A 17,034-nucleotide genomic window follows, 5' to 3' on the forward strand; every position below is an offset into this window, starting at 1 on the left:
TCGATAGTTGGTGCATCAGTTGGAAGGTTTGTTTGACCAGATTGTGTTCATACCTCATATCCCAGTCCTGCTTCTGTGCTTTGCACATGAACAGTCAGCTACACATTCCAACCGTGGTGATCCAGATTCAGACACAGAGCTACTGTTTCTCAGTGTGAGGATCAATACAAGTGAACATTTGTGCAGTTACATATAGATCCAGGCCTGGCCCAGTTTTCCCAGGATAGCTATGCTGCAGCACTTCCCGATTTGTTCCGGATACAGTCCTCCCCAGGTCACATCAGGGTTCACGGCCAAAGGTTCCTGCAGCAGCCCCCAAATCCAACCCACCGGTCTCCCAAACGTTTGCTCGTAGTTATGGGCTCTAGAGCATTTGTAACCCAGGGAGAACCCGTATTGGAAAGTAAAGAGAAATGTAGACACTTCTGATCTGATTCCATCAGCTATGTTTTGGGGTAGGGGACAGAGAGAAAGCATCGTCACATTAAATCAGCCAGCTGTAGATTCTTAATCCAATTTAGACTGTGGCACGTAATCCAGGCAGACACACTAGGCAGAGCGCTGGAGGGAATACTCCACTGTCAGAACTGGTATCTATTGGGCAAGTGTTAAAGTGTACCCTCTCCTCTCTATGCTGGAGGTTTGAATCAATAACAAAGATCCCCAGGGTAGCATGTGAAAAGCAGGGAACATTCTCTGTTCCGCCAACATCCCTCCCAAGCATTGTAATCAAAATCAGATTAAACATCACTCATCTTGCACGTGGGATAACTTTGTCCATAACTCAACTGTTCCAAATCAGACTGCAACATTGGTCAGGAAAATTCAACCACAACCAAACAAAACCTTTGACTTCACTTTTTTATTAAAATATACATAAATATGGAGTATAAATACTGAGGTATAAACCATACACAATTCAAAGGAAGTCGCACCAGAAACTGCACAGATTTGGCATTCACCTCAAGCATCCCTTCTGCTCCTGTGCACTGAAGCTGCTGATTTTTGCAGGCAGCACCCCCCCCCCCCCCAACCCGTGTCACCACTGGTATGCAATTAGGAGAGCGGGAGGCAATTGAGCTTGGTCCAAGCCCAATGTGTAGATCTGGAAATCACATCTGGGTTACATTACCACAGCTGGTGATTCACAGGTAGCACTTTGGGCACTTCCTACACAATGACAAACATATGGTCACTCAGTGCAATGTTAAAGCTCTCCAGACCTCTGGCTATTCCCCACAGCCCTACTCAAGTGAAAATTCTCAACAATGACCCAAACAGCATTGACCCAGAAGGAAATTGCACACCATTCAAATACTGACAGGAGTCAGCAGTCTCAGTGTGACATTCCCAAGTGCATAATAAAATATTTGCATGAAGTACGTTTACATAAAAAAATGCAGCCAAACTGACAGATTGCTAAATAAATGCATCTCATTAGAAAAATAAATACTAATAACTTAAGCAATGGCACTTTAAGCTCACCAGTTAAAGCAACAGCTAAGTACAGGAGTGCTCCGCAGGCACACAACTTTCCACGCAGCAGCACACAGCTCTGCTCGACCCCAGACTGCTTCTGTGGAGTGGGATGAGATCCTCAGGAAACAATGATACAATGTGAGCACTTAGGAAACATTTGAAAAGGGAACATCTCGTGCAGTCTGTTAAGGCAACCTGCAGACACTGCGGTATTGAGGGTGAACTCCACTCTACTGCCTGCCATGTTGTGAGGTGCAAAGGCTTAAGTAGCCAGGACATGGTGGAAAAGATGTGAAGTATATCAGGAGGCATTCCGAACGAAACGCAGCCTTGTGCAACATGAACGCCATCGGCATCTGGCCGTGAGGAATGAGAAAAGAATTGAAGAAGTCCTGGTGAAAAAGAAGCCTGGAGGGAAGGAAATATGGACAGAGGAGGAGACGAAGCTCCTCTTGGAGTTGGAAGAACGTTTTAAAGGGGCGAGATATATTAATGTTGAAATTGCTAAAGTCTTAACCACTAAGACTAATAAACAAATATCGGATAAACGCAGAATTATATCCAGAGATCCAACCGACACTCGTGGAATAAGTAATGTGGAAAATCCATTGCCAGTTGATGCAAAGAATATGGATTTGGATAAATATCAGAAAATGGACTCCCCTTTGAAAATTGCGAATAAGACCAATGGTAAATATAGTGGGCAACGGTCTCACAATATTGCTGCTGACCTGGATCAGGTAGAACATCTTTATTGAGATAAAAAGAATAAGGTTGACTTCGCTTCAGGGGTTAGTCTGTTGGAAAATATTACGAGTGACTTAGTTGGCCGCTTCCAGAGGAAGAAGCGGGTCGTGCGTACTGAGGTTGCTGATAAAAGGAGGAATCCTGAAAATAATACTGGAAACAAGCAGAGAACAGCCGCGCGAAAAGCTGAATACAGGGCCATACAGATTCTCTTTGGGAAAGATCGTAAGTGTCTCGCATGCCAGTTGATGGGTGCACCTGCACAAAGTGAGTGCCCCTTAAAAAGTGACGATGTATATGAGCGCTTTGTGGAGAAACTGGGGTTGGCCAATAATAAAGCTGACCTCAGGAATATGAAAGATCACACCGCTGACTTCGATACTGAACATCTCCTCAGGAAGATCGAGGAAACCGAGGTCAGCGAGGCACTTTGCGGTATCAAGGAAGATAGTGCTCCTGGCCCAGATAATATGAAAGAAGAAGGATTTAAAAGATTTGTTGAACAGCGATGGTGATTTATTGCCCAGATTATTTACACTGTGGTTGCAATCCGGTACTGTGCCGGACTGTCTCAAGAAAAGCTAGACAGTACTTATCCCTAAGACCGATGACAAGGAACAACTAAAAAGCCTGGACAATTGGAGACCTATCACCATCGGTCCAATGATTCTCCGGTTGTTCACGAAGATCCTGGCAAAACAGCTGAGTGAATCAGTCCGTATTAGTCATCGGCAGAAGGGATTTTGTTGAATACTTCCGGCTGTAATGAAAATATTACGATATTGAGGAACATCATTAAAGGCTCCAAAAGTAACAACAAGGAACTCTGTGTTGTTCATAGACTTCGCTAAGGCCTTTGATTCTGTTGGCCATAAATTGATAATGAGGTCGTTACAGAGAGTTGGTGCACCAAAAATATTCATCAATTTGGTAATGGACCTTTATAATAATGCCTCAACGGTTGTTGAGGTTGGTACTAATAAGACCAGAAGAATTGTAATTAAGAGAGGGGTGAAACAAGGTGATCCCCTCTCTCCGATCCTATTTAATATTGCTATGGATCCGCTCATCAGTACTTTAGAACACAGTGGGCAGGGAGTGGAGATTGTCACTCCCAGTGGTGGATCTCGTTGTACAGCTTTGGCTTTTGCTGATGATGTTGCAATTCTGAGCGACTTGTACAAGGGCATGATAAATAATATCAAAATCTTGAGAAACTTCTGCATTGGTACTGGATTGGAAATAAACACCAAGAAAACCAAAGGTTTTCACTGCATCAGTACAAGAAAGACATTCGTATATAACTTCAGACAACAATGGAAGTTTGGACAGGAAAAATTAGCATACGTAACACCTGGGGACATCGAGAAATACCTCGGTGCGAAGATCGACCCATGGTGTGGAATTTCTAAAGAAAATCTAACTTCCAAACTGGATATGTGGTTCGAGAATCTGCAAAGAGCAAAATTGAAGCCTATGCAGGAAGTGACATTGTTACGAACATATATGATACCTCGGATGTATTATTATCTCATATTAATTGAGGCATCCTAGAACATATTAAGGGAGCTGGATAGATCTATCAGAAAGATAGTTAAAGAAATATTACATCTGCCTCCTGATACGACTGATGGAATTTTATATTCCAAGTTAAAGGATGGCGGTCTTTGTATACCAAGACTGGAAGTCCAGATTCCGATTGCAGTTATAAGAAAGAGACAGGCTCTCGAGGAATCAAAGGATATGTTGACTGAACATTCTTTCGAATGGGCTGGCGAGAATAACGTGGCCGCCATCGAGAAGTTGAAGAGTCTGTCAGTAATAAGTGATATAATCTCAGCCCAAGATGTATTTGTGTTATCTAATGTTGTGGACAGACATACCGAGAGCTCTAATGTGCAATTGGCTGCTGATTTAGAACTAAGTGCAGAGAATGATGCCAGACCGCCAAAATTTAATATCGATTGGCGGTCGGTAGAATTTAGTAAATGGACTACGAAGAATTACCAAGGTGTTGGTATCAAAGAATTTCCAAATGATACTAACTCTAATGCATGGCTACGGAATTACAGGACTTGGAAAGGGCACCAAGTCGTGAATGCCATCCTCTTAAGATGTGGGCAATATTCAACAAGATACACATGAAACCATGGAATTCCTGATGCAGTGAAGATCTGCCAAAGGTGTGGTTTTGCTAATGAAACCATAGCACACATCTCTGGACACTGTTTAAATGTTAAAGAGGCGCGTATTAGACGGCATAATAAAATCGTGGAGAAACTAAAGAACATAGCTGTACAATACCAATGGGACCCTTATGTTGAGCCTCATTTGAGGGATGGAGACGGAGCGCTGTGGAAACCTGATTTAATCCTGGTAAAAGGAAACAGGGCGGCAGTGGTTGATGTCACCATCCGATTTGAGGATAACAACAACTCAATCCTGAAGGCGTGGTCTGAGAAACGTAGCAAATACAAACACCTCGTTCAACAAGTTAAGGAGTTGACTCAGGCGCAGATCGTCGAGTGTTTTGGATTTGTAATTGGAGCTCGCGGTCTGTGGGCCAAAGATAACAACTTGTTGATGAAATTTTTGGATATTAAGAAGTATAAGACCTTTGCCTCTAATATTTGCAGTTTAACTATTAAATTAACAATTAGTTTACTGCAGATATTTATGGATAAATGAAGTGCTATTATTATGACTATTGTTAGTGATATGATAATTGTTATTTGTGAACTTATATTTGAACAATAAAGGCCATATGTCTAATGCACCCCGCACTCCCCCGTGCCCTAGGGTTAGGGTAGAGAGGGTGTTGCGTGGGGGGTTCTATGGTGTGACGTTCAAATGCTCACGTTCACTTGGTGGTTGAACAACTCCGGTCATAACAGCTGACCGTTTGACGCGTCATATACCCGCCGTGTTCCAGAGTAAGATCTTTCTGGACTAACGATTCTGTTATAACATCCGGCAGCCCGTTCCCTTATTGTGAGGTGGGGACCTGATCTCTGTTTCGGAATATCTTGTGGACGCAACACGATAAACTGCGAAAGTAGCACTTAACCAGTCTTGTGGACTGGTGTGTATTAAATAGCCAAATGTTTCCTGAGGAATCCCAAGAGCTGTGTATTCATCCGTCTGCACACAAAGCAGTAATCAGTAGCGGGTATGGCCAGAGAAACAAAGAATAATTAAGAGGAGTTGGTTGAAAGTCATTGCTTGTGATTGAGACTGCTACTGTTGCTGCTGGTGTCCTGAGTCTGTCTGCTTGGAGTCACCCAATATATCGCAGAAGAGTTCGTACCAGAAAAATACAAGTCCAGTGGAAAAGGCAGCTTTCACCATGCTGGGTGACAAGCCCTTGTAGAATCCTCTCAGCCCCTCACCCTGAGCCACCTGAAACACACAGTCCAGGAACCCGTTGTAGGTCTGTACCTGAAACACACAAACCACAAGGGGGTTAACACTGGTACTCCTACCCTACTGCATGCTAGCCCACATCTCCCCACGCCCATACCATGTTTTCCATCCTTGTGCCAGCCCAGCCCCTTGTACCCCAGTGAATCATTACAAATCTGGTTTTGTCCTGCATGCTGAAAGTACTGTGTTCCGTTCCATCCACTTTGCCCAATGCCCAGAAGTAAATATTCAGAGCATACAGCAGTGCCCAATCCTGCTCTCATCCATCGCTCACACAGGTCACTTTCAACGAGGGATCACTATGTGCCAGGCCCCAGTGGACATTTTCTCTTCCCTTGTCAGGCTCCTGACTGATGCCCCAGGATGTTCTACAGCCTCTGCAATGTGTATGAAGACTCACACCTTCTACTCCATATTGGTAAGTATCACATATCTCGTTCTGCTTTGCCTTTTATGTTTGGGTATTTGCTCCATAAACATTGATCATTTATCAGCAAGTTCCCAAAGCCAACGTAGACCAAAGCTCTCTAACTGCCCACGCCACACAAGTGGGCTTCCCTACTGACGAAGATTTGTTTCCAACTTTGCACCTGGGAATTTCAAATTCCATTGTGCTTTAACTATCTGAAACCAGTGAGGCCAAAAGGTTTTTTTTAAAAAACAAGGATGGATGGAACCAGACTTCACAAAAATTGGTCAGGGAGAACAGCAGGGATCCTTCAAAAAAAAAACTTATCAGGTGTAGATATTGCTGGCGATATTGGCATCTATTGCTCATCTCTGGATGCTCCAAAAATGTTTCTGGAAATAACGGTGCCAATGAGTGTGTTGTTAGGTCCCCCGGTCTAGTCTGCTGTATGGGGACTGCAGTCACATAGGCCAAAGCAGGTGATAAAGTGTCAAGTTTCCTTAGTGAAGAAGACAGCAACTGTGTTCTTATGGACAATCCAGCACCTGTGGTCACTTAACAAGAAGATTTTCTTTGTTAAAAAAAATAATTACAATCTCAGAATGGTAGAACATTAACTCACGTTTTCTGGATGATTAGTCCAGTAATAGTTCTGCAGACACAGCAAGCTGTTGTATGTGATGGTAAAAGCATAGGTATTTGAGAGAAAAAAAGACTCAGTGGAGCATGGTGCCTCATTGCATGTTCAGCTAGAATGAGCTCAGTATTAGTCCTTACTCACAACACACTGCAATGCACAATGTATTGGGCTATGAGTGATAGTATGCAAGTGTGCAATGGTGAGCAGCCATGCAATGTCCTGGCACATCAATGGAATCAGTGAACCTGACACTGCCTGCCCTGTGGTACACTGAGAACAAATTCCTGGGCAAACTGAACAGACAGGACGTGCAGTAATGGGCAGAGCTCCACCCTGCCTCGGTACGCAGGGTGGGAATAACTAGCATTCCCACATTATGAGACAAACACACACACAGAAGCGTGGGTCTGCAGAGCCTCACCTGTCCAAAGGAGGCTCGTGCCTCCTGAAAGCCATTCACCTGCAGTCTCTTCTTAAGAAGGTCCAGGGGATAAGTGAGAGTTTTACTGATGATCCCTGCACAGCCCCCACACACCAGATTCTGTACATTACCTAACAAAAACAAAAAAAAACAGGGTGAGAACAATAATCCCTCTCGGTACTTTTAAATGCATCAGCCATGCTTCAGTCGTGCCCTCACTACAAGTCCCTTTCTGGATATTTGAACAACAAAATCTAGGCTGATATTCCAGTGCCGTACTGCAGGAAGTGTAGGTAGGTGCCATCTGAGGCCAAACAGGAAACTAATTGACAGATGAATCCTGGAACTGGAATAAGAAGATAAAACGTCACTATTTCCAGCATTGGGGAGATGTCTTTCTCAGAGCAACAACCGAAACAGACAATTTGGTCATTACTAGATTGCTGTTTGTGGGATCTTGCTGCAAGTTTGTCACCAGGTTCCCTATATTACAGTAGCAAGACAAGACTAAAACTGTTGAGATATTTGTCGAGATATTGGCACCAGAAAAAGTCATTCTCCAAGCTCAGTGAAGACACGGCTGTCGAGAAACATTGACGCTCCTCTCCTTTAATTCCTCATGTGGAAAATTCACAACCTTAACCAGCAATAGAAGTCTTGAGCCCTCTGGAACCTCAGGAGAGTATAGGCAGTCTCGGAGCTTGGTTAAAAGATCCTCCGCCAGAAGCAACTTAGCTACTACACAACTGAAATACCAAAAATGCTAAAACAAAAGCTACTATTTTTCTGAAATGCTTTAGTTAACACAGTGTGGAGAAAATACAAAATCAGCAACATATCATCTGAGGCGTGCAAGTGCAGAATGGGGCATATGATTAGAGTTGGGTCACTGGAGAGATGGAACAGAAAGGTAGGGCAGCTTCTGAAAGGGACGGAGAGGCAAGGTTACATGGGTTAGTGACTATAAACAAGAGTCTGGAATTGAGGGTCTTGGGGAGGCAGTGAAAACAGGAATGAGGGAGGTGCCAGTCTCAGCAAGGGAAAAGAACCCACAGAGGTAAAGGGCAAAGCTTTGAATAGTAGCTTGAAGGGAGAACTGGAAGGGGTCTGGGAGGGACATTAGCCAGGAGGAGGATCTGGTGAATAGTTGTAGGTGGTTGTTGAGATGAACCAGAGTGACCTTGGTGACTGCAAAGGATGGAAGCTTGTAGTATGAGTGCACATGGCTGTCACGTGACCGTAACAACACTGACCCCACTGGTCGGAGGACAGCATTGCTCTTTGGATCGGAAGTGACATCACTGTCAATCAAGGTGTGGCTCCACCCCACCCATCAGGTGTGGGCATAGGGATTGGCTTTGGAAAGGCACCTTTGTCCTTGAACCTGTCTGACCATTGGCCGTGGCAGGCACCTTTGTCCTTGACCCCCAAACCATTGGCCTGTCTAACTCACCTGGCTAGGCTCTACCCAGCCTCCTAGCACTATAAGGAGTGTTGCAACCCCCTGGTCTCTCTCTCTCGACTGCCCCAGGAGTAGTGAGACAATGCTGCAGAGACCACTGGTAAGAGTGGGCATCACCACGTGGTTTGGGAGTGTCTTTGTCAGACTCCAGGGAGTGTTAGGGCCAATGCTTGTTGGTCAAGGTATTCAGGCATTGTAGTGTTTCTCTCTTGATAAGCTGTACCTTGTCCAGTGTGTGCGTGCGCGTGTATGTGTGTGCGCGCGTGATCCTCGTTGTGATTCCCCCTCACATCCACGGTCTCCTGCGTGTGAGTGTGCATCTGTTCCCATTCATTCTGTCCCTGTGTCTACCTTTGTGATTAAACTATTGTTAGAATCCAAAGCCTGTGTCCAGAGTCCTCTACCTTTAAGATTCCAAAAGAACCTTTTCACACAACAAAGCTCCAAAAGGTTAGCTCAGGTCAAAAAGAACTTGATGAATGGACAGCATCAAGCAAGGCATTGTACACCATTACATCTCCTTCACATCCAGCTGAGGAATTGAGTGTGTGGTGTGTTAAGGTGCACCCATACAAGCGTGTTTGTGTGGCCTCCTCCAATGCTTAAATGGAAGTTGTTACACTGACAGCAGCCAAGTGTGTGTGCAACTACCCCCCCTCTGAGGTTCCAAATACCTCACCAGAGACTTTCCTGTCCCATTCAGTTTGTGCGCCCCACAGATTCCCCTCTCCGTTCACTCACCTGAGCTGATGTTGGCCCATTTGGAGATACGGTGAAAGATGTTGTAGAAGGCAAACTGGAACCCAGCATAAGGGAAAACAGCCATCATGGTGGGAGTGAGGCCCCGATAAAATGACAAGGGTCCTTCTCTTCTGTACATTGTGCCCACTGCGTGCCAAAGATTCCTGTAAACCTGCAATACAAATTAGTGTCTGCATAGTCCAGGGACAAACAACACACGCACAGTTTTCCACGCAAAAGCCACGTTTCATCTGTACATCTAGTCATCAAGTAGAGACACACTTCCTAGCTTCAGAAGTCTGTCCCCCATCTTCGCCTACCCACTCACTTCCTCCATCTGTATCTATGAGGCTATGCATCGGTGATGCTGCAAGTAAGTTTCTCATTGTACCTGTGCACACATGTACTTGTGCATATGACAATAAACTTAACTTTGACATTACTGGGGAGTAAAAGGCAAGAAAGAAAACACAATGCTTTATTCCAAACTATCTGCAAGAATTAGACACAAAAGGTTCAAACTAGTGTGTTGAAGACTAATATTTCCAAGTTTCCTTCAAACAGAATAATCCTTCAAACAAAATACAGCACAGTTGAAAGTGGGGTTGGTTGGAGGTGATCTGAGACAGGGGAACTGACTGATCATCTCTTCATCCATCTAAGGTGATGCAGTCTGGATCTTTGAATAGACTACAAAGGCTTTCTTGCCTGAAAACACAATGATCTTTTTTAGTATCAAGAATCCAAAGTCACAGAAACAAATAGTGCTCCAATAATGCTTCCTACCTGCAGCATTAGTTTATATTTTTGGATACCATTCCTCCTGTATCCTACCACCTCCCAAATGTTATTGTCCCTTCCATTTGCTAGCACACAGTTCTGCAAGCACCAAATTGCCTCCATAACCTCGCCAAAGTATTTATTCTTCATGATGTGACAACAGGATGCTCAATCACAGGATTTACACCCTGGTCCCACAAGACACAACCCTCCCCACCGCTGTGGACATCTTCAAGAGATGATGCCTCAAGAAGGCGGCATCCATCACTAAGGACCCTCACCATCCAGGACGTGCCTGCTCCGCATTACTACCATCAGGGAGGAGGTACAGGAGCCTGAAGACCCACACTCAAGGATTCGGAAACAGCTCCTTCCCCTCCGCCATCAGATTTCTGAACCGTTCACGAACACTACCTCATTATTCCTATCTTTTTGCACTATTTATTTTTGGAATTTCTAGTAATTTTGTCTTTGCACTGTACTGCTGCCGCAAAACAACAAATTTCACGTCATACAAGTCAGTGATAATAAATCCGATTCTGATACGCATGGTTTCTGAGGTAGAGACAGCAGCCAGGAACCCAAAGTGCTCTAGGTTAACCGGAGCGTCCCCACCTACACCAGTCCCACCCTCCCTGCCTCCCTTCAACCACCACCCAGGCAGCCTGCTGTTTTGATGTTACTCAACTGCAGCTTCCTGATATCTTGATATCCTGATGGGGCTTTAACGCAGGATCACATCCACAGTGCTTTGGCCTCACTTCTACCAAACTTACTCGTGCACTCACATCCGCCCTCCGACACCGCAGCTGCCACAAAGTGCTCCCGCCTTCCTTACCTTGGGTTCTCCCTGTGCCACGAATCGGGTACGGAGTGTGTCGATGGGCTGCACAGTCACCGTGGCGGAGCACGCCGCCAGGCCTCCGCAAACAAAGTGCACTGTGGGATTCCTCGAGTCACACAGCAAGGCATTGTGGACAAATTTTGTTAGAAACTCAAAACTTGCAAACTGGGGAAAAAGGGAGAAAATGTCAAACCTCTTGCAACGAAGACAATCGAAAATTAAAAGCAGCTTGCACATACAGTCGCTCCTTTTGTGAGCTCAAGACATTCAAAACACCTTGCGGTCTGAAATATTTTCTGTAGTTAAGTGAGAAACAATAGTCAGAACAATGCCACAAACAGCAACCTGAGAATGAACAGATCATTATTTTTTGACAGAAGGATAAAAACTAGCCAGGAGATAGCAGTTCTGCATTACTTCAAACTAGTGCAGTGGAACTTTCTACATCTGCCTGAGATGACAGTTTAACATTGCATCAGGAAACATCAGCACTCCCTCATTAAAGCACTGACATGTCAAATCTCCACAAAATGGGAGTTTGAATCAGTGACCTCCTGACTCTGGCAGTTCCAGAATCAAACTGGAAGATTTTACAATTCAGGAAACTTCCAAATTTCAAACCCAAGATGTGGTCTCCCACACTCATTTGACCATTCCAGTGACAAGATTGTGCCGAGGGTGCCAGAGTCCATTCTCCAGCATTCTCAACCCTCAGTTTAATGGGCACAAAGACTTACAATTTACTTAGTGATATCTTGCCACACATTAAGATGCTTCTAGAAAGGGCTGAAAAAGAGATGGAAATGTATCATACCTGGACAGCTCCGTAAGAGACGGACAGGAGCTGGGCTGGAACATGGCCCTTCCAGAACGCCTGCAGGCCCTCCTCTCTGAATATCGTGCCGACAGCCTGCACAATGCCATGATACTTGGCCCTTGGCTCCAGCAATGACAAGCGCTCAATCTGGAGCTGGGAAAACAAAACCACAGCAGTGAACACGAGAAGAGCCCTGCGATAAGCAGCCGCAAAACTCTGGATGGTGGACAAGAGACTGCAGATGCTGGGAATCGGGAGCAAAAGATAAACTGCTGGAAGAACTCAGCGGGTCAAGCAGCATCCGTGGAGGCAAAGAGATGGCCGACCTTACGAGTCAATGCCCTGCGTCAGCATTGAGTGTGGAGGGAAGATAGCCAGTATAGAGAAGTGAGAGGGAGGGATGAGGCAAAGGCTGGGAGGTGATGGTGGAACCAGCTGAGATGAGAGAGGGGAGTGTCGAGACAGAGGCTGGTAGGTGATAGGTGGAATCTACATCATCCATAATCAGCATAGACTCTCCGTGGCACCTATATCCAAGTTACTCTGTACTTATATTGTGAATTACTTACTCGGTTCACTTCTGTGGAAATGCTGTCCCAATGTTGAACAAGCAGACCCACAATCCTAGGTGGTATGTAATTTCTGGACTGTGCTAATAGTTTTGATCACATTGTTTGTTCTTGTATTATTGTAATGGCTTCATTACCCCCACAAAATACAACCTGTGGGAGGATTGCATTTGGCTCCCAGAAGGCAGTGATCTGCCAGCACTCACCACTCCCCTACCCATACTTACCTGTAGCAACACCTTGATATCCAAAGCCAGCTCCTGAGCAGCGAGGCCTTGCACAGGGAAGGAACTTCCTGCCATAAAACCAGCAAGCTCGGCTCCCAGAAATGCTTTGACAGCCGGGCTTACAGGGTATCAAAAGACACTGAACATCTGATAGTCACAGAAATTTAAAAACATAGTATAACTCCAATAATCCACTATCCAACAATTCAGAATACCTGACGGTTTGGCATCTGACACGCATGCTGCCCCAACTCACCAGAACATTTATTATAACACTGTGTAACATCTAAAAAAAATTAAGTGTGTTCTACAACATCCAATAGTCTGGAAAATCTGACAGTCCAGCACCACTGAAGTCCCAAGTCTGCAGGGTTATAAGAGTTGTGACCACATTTTAAAAAGTTAATCATAATACAAAAAAGTCATAGAAATATTAATTTTAAATTAAACAATTGCACTCATCCAACTTAACAACATATTCCCATTAAAATAACATTTATTTAAAAACAACAAATTATCCAAATTTTACTCATCACTTTTACAGACATTCCTCTCCGGTGAGTGGAGTAACCTGCACCAGGTCCAACATGGTTCAGCTCCCAGATTTCCCAACACATTTGCTGGGAAGCAGTAGGGTGCGGCAGCTGTGTTACTGGACTCCGGGGGACGCCCAGTGCTGGAGTGCAGTTGGAAAGGTGATGGCAGGGACCTCTCAGGAAGCTCGCGACCTCAGCGTTCACACTAAGAATCCTCAGAAGCATTTTGTATTGTAAACTGGGTCCTGCCCGCATTAGAAGTTTGCGCTGCCGCCGTAATAATTCCCCAAGTTTAGCCCATTGGAGGGGTGGGGGTTGGAACTGGAATTGGAATTTATTCATTTTGCACGTAGTTCCTTACTGTGCGTATACACTTATCATCACAAAAGGTACGTTTATTCATTGGACAGGGATACCAATTTGCACCCATCTCTCTGACCAATCCATTTGTTCAACACTGATACATTTCCCTGTAGCTACTTGCTTTCCTCCACAGCTGCCAGTTCTTCATATGCTGAATAATGTTGAGCATTGAAACAGGCCAACAGTTCTAAGGCATTTATTATCCATACAAACTTCCTACCAGTGATAGGTATCTAATCCAATTCACTATTTTCTTTCTACTCATTCCTTACTCATGTACCCAACTTCCCCAAAAATGCATCAATTTTATTTGCTTTGCCCAGTCCCTGTGATAGCAATTTCCACATTCCAACCACTCTCCAGGAAGATGCCACCCCCGCCTTCCCCTGCTGTAATTATCAATTATATTTATGACCAAGCTTGGACTCCTCACTCTGGGGCAAATATTTTGCCTACATCCACCTGATCAAACCCCTTCAGAAAGCCCGTATTAACTCACGTCTCAAATCTTCTCCTTGCTACAGAAAACAGCCCCAGACCAGTCACCCGATCTGGACAAGCATCCTTCTAATCCTGTCATCTGCTCTGCAAAGCATTTTAGCATCTTCAGCAGCAAAGCCTTCACCATTTTACAATACAAAGACCTGAATTGTGTTCCTCGTGGTCTAATTAGGGTTTGTGAGTACCTGTTTAATTCCATTCCTCCAGAAAAGAACTCAAGTGCTTTGAGCATCCACTGGATGCTCAAAAGTGAAGCTTTGCAAAGTTTATTCCCTGATGTACATTAGACACTCCTCCCTCAGCTGGAAAATTTTCCTCACGACACAACCTGCTAATTCGAAAAGTATACACTATTCCCCTTTCTGCTTCTAAAGATCTTTAAACATATAACCCCACATCACTTTACTTTTCTCCTTTAATTAGGTTCTCATTAACCAAGCAGTGCACAGTCTGTCTACCATTACTTTGCTATTTACCAGTACAAAGAGGAGGAGGGGAGTGGTGAGACAGGAGTCTGAGGTGATTGGTGGACTGAGGAGGGGTAAGGCCACAAAAGACTGAATAACTCTTCACCTCTGCAGTAATGCTGGAGGGTTTATGGTGAAGGCCACGTTACTGCAGCATGCCATGAATCCTATGCAGAAAAATAAACATTTCTTGCCCATGTACTTTAGTCTAATAAGAAAGCACTATTACTGCAGCACTATTTACAGACTAGTTCCATTTGGGTTTTGTGTGCAAGGTTGAGAAATATCTCCAGAAGGAGGACTAGACTTCGAGGCCCTTCAAATCCTTGTTGCTTGGTATACTTAACCTAATACTCGGTGGTAGTTCCAGTCACTGGCAGGTTTGCCAGTATTTGGTAGCACTTCCCACAGCATCGTGCAGTTGCCTGCTTTTGGGGATATTTACTTTTGCCCAACACATTTAAAAGATTCCCAGTGCAGTCATCCTTTATTTGTCCAGTGCAACTTCCTGACATTTCAGCATCATTAGATTGCATTCACCTACTGACCAGGGCGCTGCCAGGTATTTAATGACTGATTTCCCACAATTTACCAGTGTGATTTCACAATATTTACCCATGGACCAGTACACTGTCCAGTGCTGCTTCCCAGGGCAGTGAATGCTCTCCTGGTATTTACCCACTGGCCTGTATAGAGGTGGCTAAAGAAATTTGGTTTGTCCTCTTTGATTTATCAACTTTTATCGATGCACCATAGAAAGCATCCTATCGGGATGTGAGGAAGTAAAGGGTTAAAAACCATACCTATAGACGACAGACAAAAATACCTCACAAGCAAGAGCACGCAAGCTGCTGACTCAATGGATAAGGTGTTAATTGCTGTGTCCGGGACCTCGGTGGCAGGCCAATATACTAGACGATAAGGGTGGTGGGTGTAATAAACAGACTGGAGGAAGCTTGTTTTAAACAACAAGGGTGATACCTGTCTTTGAATCTCTTGATTATAACTCAATTATGTTGGACAATAGGTGCCATGTCTGTCTTTGGTTCTCTGAGGTCTGAACGAAACTCGTGGAGCCGAATTCATTAAGTGTGTGTGACAATATCTGTATAAATCACTGTCTGCTGCTTTGGGCTGCGGAGAGCTCCGATAAAGACTCTGCATGAGAGTTTCTCCCGCAGTATACTGCTAATAAATGCGTTTTAACAGAATTAATCTGTGGCACTGTGTTACTTTGCAGCAGACAGGAGTGGGAACTTAAAATTGGGACAACAGATGTATCACGGCTTGGTATGGCAACTGCTCTGCCCAGGACCGCAAGAAACTGCAGAGAGTCGTGGACACAGCCCAGCACGTCACGGAAACCAGCCTCCCCTCCATGGACTCTGTCTATACCTCTCTTCGTCTTGGCGAAGCAGCCGGCATAATCAAAGACCCCACCCACCCGGGTCATTCTCTCTTCTCTCCTCTTCCATGGGGTAGAAGGTACAGGAGCCTGAGGGCACGTACCACCAGGCTCAAGGACAGCTTCTACCCCACAGTGATAAGGCTATTGAACGGTTCCCTTATACGATGAGATGGACTCCGACCCCACGATCTACCTTGTTGTGACCTTGCAACTTATTGCACTGCACTTTCTCTGTAGCTGTGACACTTTACTCCGTACTGTTATTGTTTTTACCTGTACTACCTCAATGCACTCTGTACTAACTCAATGTAACTGCACTGTGTAATGAATTGACCTGTACAATCGGTGTGCAAGACAAGTTTTTCACTGTTCCTCGGTACAAGTGACAATAATAAACCATACCTGGTATAAGCCGGGAATAGTTAGCCGACGTGTGGCCCTGCATCTACCTGCCGCCTGGCACTGACACCCTCCGCCCTGTCACCCAGCATTTACCCGCCGCCCGGTACCGACCCGCCGTCACTTTACCTGGAAGCGGATCTTGAGGACGTCCAGCGGGTTGATGAGGACCCGGGTGAGGAGCCCGGCCGCTGAGCCGGCTACCGCCGCCTCCCTGGGTGAGAGGCGCGGCCCCCGGCCCTGGGCCGACGGGTCATAGCCCACCATCGCCCGGCCTCAGGCCACCAGGCCGCCCGGCATCACAGACCGGAAATAACGACACCCTGATTGCCATCCAACTCGGCCAATCACAGAAGAGACGAATTTTGAGACGGTTGGGGCGGGTCGCAGAATAATTGACAGTTACTCCAGCCACTGAAAATCTGGCATCGTGACGATACACCAATCAGCTGTGAGGAAGCAAATGTCAATCAACCAATCCTGGGACACCGATCTTCTGCTTCCACCTTCGTCGTTGTCACTTGCTGAGCAGCAACGACGAATATACCTCAGTAAATTAAGACGATCGCTTCACGATTTGCCTCGGTCGGAGGCAGGTCGGTCGACAAAATCCCTCAGGGGTGTGTCCACCCGGTGAGAGGATGTCCCGCCCTCAGGTGGGGGGGCGGGGCCGGGCGGAGCGGAGCGAGGGGGCGGGGTCGGCGGTCGGTGTGGTGACGGACGGGCGGAGCGCTGATGGCGGAGGCGGTAGGGTCTCGGGTGGGGGGCAATGCGGAGGGAAGGGGAGAAGTTGCGGTTAAC

At 45.5% G+C, this 17,034-nt stretch overlaps 1 protein-coding gene across 1 annotated transcript; it reads right to left on the minus strand.

Annotated features, from left to right (window-relative positions):
• Window positions 1-850: 850 nt before the first annotated feature.
• Window positions 851-16,574, minus strand: slc25a19 (solute carrier family 25 member 19). Its single transcript, XM_052033128.1, has 6 exons — window positions 16,363-16,574; window positions 11,761-11,916; window positions 10,941-11,111; window positions 9,323-9,494; window positions 7,120-7,250; window positions 851-5,664 (listed from the first exon to the last, which is right to left on the minus strand). The coding sequence occupies exons 1-6, from the start codon at window positions 16,498-16,500 to the stop codon at window positions 5,464-5,466; spliced, it is 969 nt and encodes a 322-aa protein (XP_051889088.1). The 5' UTR covers window positions 16,501-16,574; the 3' UTR covers window positions 851-5,463.
• Window positions 16,575-17,034: the final 460 nt, after the last annotated feature.

Source organism: Pristis pectinata, chromosome 18 (assembly GCF_009764475.1).
Source record: "Pristis pectinata isolate sPriPec2 chromosome 18, sPriPec2.1.pri, whole genome shotgun sequence".
Lineage (NCBI taxonomy): Eukaryota > Metazoa > Chordata > Chondrichthyes > Rhinopristiformes > Pristidae > Pristis > Pristis pectinata.

Coding starts and splice junctions, on each gene's coding strand:
- slc25a19 (XM_052033128.1), bottom strand. CDS start 16,500: ATGGTGGGCTATGACCCGTCGGCCCAGGGCCGGGGGCCGCGCCTCTCA. Junction 11,917..16,362: donor TCCTCAAGATCCGCTTCCAG/GTAAAGTGACGG, acceptor TTGTTTTCCCAG/CTCCAGATTGAGCGCTTGTC. Junction 7,251..9,322: donor ATGGGCCAACATCAGCTCAG/GTGAGTGAACGG, acceptor TGTTTTTGTTAG/GTAATGTACAGAATCTGGTG.